At 30.1% G+C, this 6,045-nt stretch overlaps 1 protein-coding gene across 3 annotated transcripts; it reads right to left on the bottom strand.

Annotated features, from left to right (window-relative positions):
- Window positions 1-470: 470 nt before the first annotated feature.
- LOC114406310 (type IV inositol polyphosphate 5-phosphatase 9-like) lies at window positions 471-4,435 on the bottom strand. 3 transcript variants are annotated; one of them, XM_028368983.1, is made up of 9 exons: window positions 4,136-4,435; window positions 3,858-4,024; window positions 3,630-3,737; window positions 3,394-3,539; window positions 3,170-3,324; window positions 2,747-2,934; window positions 1,788-1,911; window positions 1,275-1,429; window positions 471-932 (listed from the first exon to the last, which is right to left on the bottom strand). In XM_028368983.1, the coding sequence occupies exons 1-9, from the start codon at window positions 4,211-4,213 to the stop codon at window positions 686-688; spliced, it is 1,368 nt and encodes a 455-aa protein (XP_028224784.1). In that variant the 5' UTR covers window positions 4,214-4,435; the 3' UTR covers window positions 471-685. The 3 variants fall into 3 exon arrangements, with proteins under 3 accessions (XP_028224784.1, XP_028224782.1, XP_028224783.1); XM_028368981.1 differs by having other exon boundaries at window positions 3,170-3,539; XM_028368982.1 differs by having other exon boundaries at window positions 1,788-1,896; window positions 3,170-3,539.
- Between the last annotated feature and the right edge of the window lie 1,610 nt (window positions 4,436-6,045).

Genomic DNA, 6,045 nt, shown 5'->3' with positions numbered 1-6,045 from the left:
AGGGGTCCACAAATTAAGGCAACTTTTTCAACATGAATGACCAAAAAATTAATTAATTACTTTTTTCTCTTCAAAGTTATTTAATTTTTTTTAACCCTCCCTCACCTCTAGGTCTTAGACCATCGCCCCTTCAGCCTATGTTCAATGCTAGCCCTAACAGAAACTTTGACCTATATCTAGACTGGTGCAGATTGAAATTCTTATTGTTGTCATATATAAAAACAAGGTATTCACATAACCGAATGACATAAGATTGCTGAAGTGAATTTAATCTCTCCTAACAAAATGTTAGCATGGTTAAGGAATCCATCTATCTACCAACAGTGGATTGAAGAGATGAATCATCAAAAACAAGATAATTAATATTGTACGGGATTGGCTTTGCAAATATATATATATATATATATATATATATATATATATATATATATATATATATATATATATATATATATATATGAGATTGCAGATTTAATGTTCAATGACATATTTTCCACCTTCTATCTGATGATTTAATACAGAAACAATCAAATTCACTGTATTCCTCTCATCAGCAAAAGAGCTAATCATCTGTCACCTGCTACAATTTCCTTCTGATCATGAATTTCTTCTTTAACTTGTACAATTTTAATTCAGACGTCGTCTAACTAAACATGTATGTACATAAGAAACACTAATTAAAGATTCACAACCGGAAACTTGATTGCTTTTTACACACAAACTCATAGGTGGGGGAAACTTCAAAGGGAGTTTCAATTTGTTCAAATCTCTCTGATAGAAACAAGTTTTGAAAGCTTCTTAGTGCTGCTGATGAAACCCTCACTTGTGCTATAAACAATGCCTTGACGGGCCTGTGATCCGATAGTTTTGATTCACATCTAGCGTATTGAATTTGCTTTAAACCGTTGCCGAACCATATAATTCTGTCACACCTAAAATTAAGAAAACCAAAATATATATAAGAAGTCAATCATTCTTAAAAGTACGTTGTCGTGTGATGTATATCTAATTAATAAGGGGACCTTTTTCAAATGAGTGAGAAAAGTTACTTAAAGTTAATTAATCTTAATCATACGATTAATCACATTAATGCTTGAAAAATTAAGCTATATACTTATTAAGATCACATGAACATCACTAGAGTGTTGGTCTAGTAGTGGGTTTGAGTGGTATACTTTGAAGACCTAAGTTGGATCATCGTCATTATACACAGAAAAAAAAAATGAACAGTTAAAAATAAGATGTAATAGTAAATATTTATGCACGTGTCTTACCATGCAGGTGCTCGCTTCTTCGCTGCCTTTTTGCCGTGATAACAACATCCATAGTACAGGTCTGAATTTGGACAATACTTGTAGGTTGGGGCAAATTTGATTGCTCCTTCATGCCATCCTTTTAACATATTTCCCCTCATTAGCTCCATCATTAGCTTCATTTTCATTCAATTCATGTTAGAGAATATACTAAAAATTCCAAGATATTTTCTTTTTTCCTCTTCCAAAAATATTACATATATACATATACACGTGTTTATGCACACATACACACCTGTGTATATAGATGCATAGAGATGGAGAGTACGTATAAAAGAAGGTATCAAGGTGAGAATATAAGAAGATGTAACCTTAATCATATAATTAAATTGAGTAATTAAGATTAAATTTAACTAAAATAATCTTAATTATTTATATAGTTATATGATCATGATTCACTCTTCTCGTCTCTCACGTACATACGTAAATATGAGTATTATTTATTTATTTATTTATTTATTTATTTATAAACACCTGATCATATTCTAGTAGGGAATCCCAGTCTTCGTTTTCAACAAGTAAGCGTGTTGTTTCTTCCGGTAGAGAAATTCTGTAATTTAAATCTCCAAGCAATATTACGTGTCTGCACAAGACAGGGCTGTGATTAATTAATTAAATGGTTAAAAAATGCAACATGTATGTATGTCAAAGTAAAAGTAATTAAAAGTAAATTCAATTTGAATATCGAGTAATCAAATGGTTAAAAGTCGGCAGAAAGTAAATTCTATTTGAATACTAAGTAATTAAAAGAGGTCAATGGTTTTGCCACTTTAATTATATTTCTATATCTGAAAACTGTTCCGTTCAAATGTATCTCTTTATGATGTGTTTTATTCTATTTGGAACCTTTTTGAAACTTTTTCATTAGTTAATTAACTCACACTGTCCCACTATAGCAGAACAAATTCGTCACATATTCTCAAAGTTGATTGATTTAAGAGAATAATTTAGTTTCAAACATAAAAACCAACAAAGAATAATATTTAAGTGTTTTGGCGGCCTTCAATGTCTAGTACGACAAACTCAGGCGGAGATCAACAAATCATTCAATTGATTGAATAGTAATTTGAATTTGAGTCTTGCAGATAAAAAAATATAATTAAAAGAAATGACTTTATTAAAAAGAATTAAATTTTTTAATAAAGATTAATCATCAATCAAATGATAAATGATAAATATTTTAAATTCGAACTAATATGGTGAGAAGAAAAATTCAGAGTTGAAGACTTGCAAATATATGGTGATGTTTTCAACTAGCAAGTGGCTAATTCTTTGCATTAACAGCCATAAAAAACAAAAAAACAAAAAAAAATTCAATATTGCACTTTCTTTTTATGATTTGTTGGGAAAGCAACCAAATAGTTATTAAAATAAGCCAAAAAAGCAATTATTGAGGTTGATCGGTTGGATAACAAATTAATGTAATTTCTTACTCGTGATCAAGAATCTTTCTCGGCAAATCAAGCATAGGTCCTCTTCTAGGAAAGCTTGTCCGTGAAAATATTTCAGCAACATTAGAGTTTCTATGCTTCTCGTCTCCCTCTCTCCCACCAGAAGCTAGGTGACCACACACAAAGCAAAAGCTTGTTTCATGTAACACAAATCTCACAGATACAGAACCCTGCAAATTAATTCAACCATAGTGGTAAAATTAAGAAAAGATCAATTTAATCAAGTACAAAATTAATTAAAAAGGACTTATTCCTAGATAACCAATTATAAGCATTCAGTTTTTCAACTCCTAATTTATAACTTATAAACTTCCCGTTAGCTTATCAATTAATTTTAAAATAGATGGATATGATGAATGTTGAATTGAAGTGCTATAATTAATGTAATGAATATGAATATGTCACCTTGTTCCCTAAGCATCCCATGATGCCACATCCGACGCAACAGACACTTGGATGTTGAATGAATGGACGAAGGTCTCTCTTAGCCCATACTGATATCAATATACCAACCATTTGCTTGCTAATGATACATTCGAAATCTTGTGGGCCTTGCAGACCTGGATTATTATTATTATTATTATTTCCTAATTCCTTATTATTGCAATAAATACCCTTTTTATCATCACCTTCTTCATCTAATTTGAAACTGTGAAGTACATGCGTGTTGTTCTTGTTCAGAGCTTCTCTGATTATGGAATTCCACTTGGTGGAAATCTTACTGTTTTGATACCCCAACACATTGGATGCTTTTAGAGGCACAATTTCTTGAAACCTGGATTGCGAACAAACAGTTGAAAATAATAACTACTACGTGCATGATATTAATGATTATTATTATTATCAAGAGAAGGTGAATTCATACCCAAGTACATAGATGTCATAGGAATTGTTGCGTGTCTCCAACAAATCCTCCATATTCAGTCCTTCATCTGGGGCAATCCCACCTACGTTCCATGTGCTGACAAAAATCCTTTAATGATTGAAGAAAAATTATTAATTATGTCAGAAACTTAATAATAATAGAATACAACCCAGAGTATGATGGAACTCAATTAGGGCTTTTTATATTTGACGGTGTTTTTCTTCTTACTTGTTTTTTTGTGTATCCTTCTGATCATTAAGCATAGTTTTAGAGCTCAGAGATGACTGATCATGACTCAATAAGGGTTCTGTGTTGCTTGGAAAATCTGCTATAAAATTGCTGCTTCCCAGTCGCTTGTTGAGTATCTCATTAGCCACTAATGCAGGCCACGTGAACTAAGGAAATTATATATGTAAAAATTCATTCATGTCAATAAAAATTTGGTAAGAAAATTGAATTAAAAATGGAAGAAATTGAAGGAGAGAAAGCAAGTTAGTTATACTTACTTGAGCTAGCTTTCCAGTCATGGTATAATGGTTTATACTACTTTTGGTGATAAAAAAAAATAAAGGGGAATGGATCATATAGATATCATGCTGAGAAAGAGTGCAGATTACTGTGTGCAACTTGAGAAGAAGAAACACTTATTTTAATGTGGCGTACAAGAGTATGCACCCTTTGAACATTATTCGATCGTCTAATATTTCAATATATATAGGAACATCTTAATTACATTGTCCTAGCAATGGTGAAGAGAGAGAGAGAATATATAGAAAACATGGGTCTTCTTGAACATTCGAATTCTTTTGTTTGTTGAAGAGTAGAATTGAAGGAATATATCTTAATGTTTCCCATATTTAAATTGTTGAAAATGGTTGCAAGTGGGGAGTAGTGTGGTCCATGAAAAAAATAGGCAAATAGGAGAAATGATGACAAGCTATTGGCGCAAGCTTGTCAAGCCTTTTGCATGCTAACATTATCAGTATGTTTTGATTGGTGGAAAATGATGGAATATATTTTTTTTTTTGGTTTAAAACAAAGGTGCCAAATTTGACTAGTTTGTATGATATTATTAATTTAAGAATTTAATGTGATATTCACTTATAAGATAAGTTATTTAATCATAAATCATTATTGATATGATTTTAAAGATTGTTATTATAAAAGAATAAATTTATCATATCGTGAATTATGATTTGATGATAATGTAAAATTATTTTACATTATCATTATATAATTTTTCTTCTCTAACTTTACATCTTAATGCACAAAATGGACAGAATATAATTATTATCATTTTCAATTTTTCAAAACAATTTTTTTTTTATCATTTATATGTATTAGATGTATAAATTAAGTAACAAAAAAAAAATATTTTATTAGATAAATAATAGGGTCTATTATTATCTTTTTAATCCTTAATTTTTTTTAATTTATGTTATTATTCTTTAATCTAAACTTTTATCGGTTAAAGTCCTTAAACTTTTTTATATTATCACTTTTAGTCCATATTGTTAAAGAACAACATTAATTGATGACATAACATAATCTATTAACTTATCAAGTCATTAAAAAGTTTTACAAGATAATCACATTTTTTTAGTAAATTATGTTTTTAATCCTTCATCAACTATTCTGAACAGTGAGAGATTAATAAACACAATTTATCTAACAACAAAACTCATAGTTTTCCCTCATGCTCTTTCATGACATAACAAGTCACTAAGTAGTAAATTGAAGTGAATTAGTTGGTCACTATAATAGAATTGATAATAACGCACAATCTGACTAGACCTTTTGTGCACAAACAAAACTTGCTTTTGATTTTTTCTTAGAAGTTTCGTTAGAAGTAAGACTTTTCCTTCTCAGGTACTTGAATAAGATTAATATGCTAACAATGAATCTCCAAGTTTCTATCAACTAAATGTTGCTTATGAAAACTTCTATTTGAAAATAACAAAGCTCGATATGATAAATTCCGGTTTCTGTATCAATGAAAACTAAATGCTGCTACTGAAAGCTAAAATCTTTTGTACACAAACCTTTTGATTCAAGATCAAAATCGTGCTTTTGTAAAAACAAGATTTTTAAAACTTAAAATTAATATGTGAAGGATACAATTAAGAAGCAATAGAGAATGATACATTACACCACAATTATATATTGGTTCACCCCAACCTGAGTTACGTCCAATACTTACATTTACAGAATTTTCCCACTAAGACCAAGCACCTTTACACGTGATGATATGAACCTTCATTGCACAAGGATTGACTTAGGATCGTCTAGGATTAAATCTTGATGGAAAATTCGGAAATTGATTAAGAAAAAGGATGGGAAATTGGCAAGATTCAAGGGTTTGGGAAGTGGCTAATTTCCTGGGTCTTAATAAGGTGGATCTTGGCATAAAATGGAT

The sequence above is a fragment of the Glycine soja genome, chromosome 3 (assembly GCF_004193775.1).
Source record: "Glycine soja cultivar W05 chromosome 3, ASM419377v2, whole genome shotgun sequence".
Lineage (NCBI taxonomy): Eukaryota > Viridiplantae > Streptophyta > Magnoliopsida > Fabales > Fabaceae > Glycine > Glycine soja.
This window is presented reverse-complemented; position numbering and strand designations above follow the sequence as displayed.

Bases quoted from the DNA above. Each gene is read 5' to 3' on its own strand.
- LOC114406310 (XM_028368981.1), bottom strand. From the start codon at position 4,213: ATGATCCATTCCCCTTTATTTTTTTTTATCACCAAAAGTAGTATAAAC. The intron at 3,540-3,629 runs GTATGAATTCAC...TTCGCAATCCAG, and splicing joins TATGACATCTATGTACTTGG to GTTTCAAGAAATTGTGCCTC. The intron at 1,430-1,787 runs GTGTTTATAAAT...ATGAAAATGAAG, and splicing joins CCCTACTAGAATATGATCAG to CTAATGATGGAGCTAATGAG.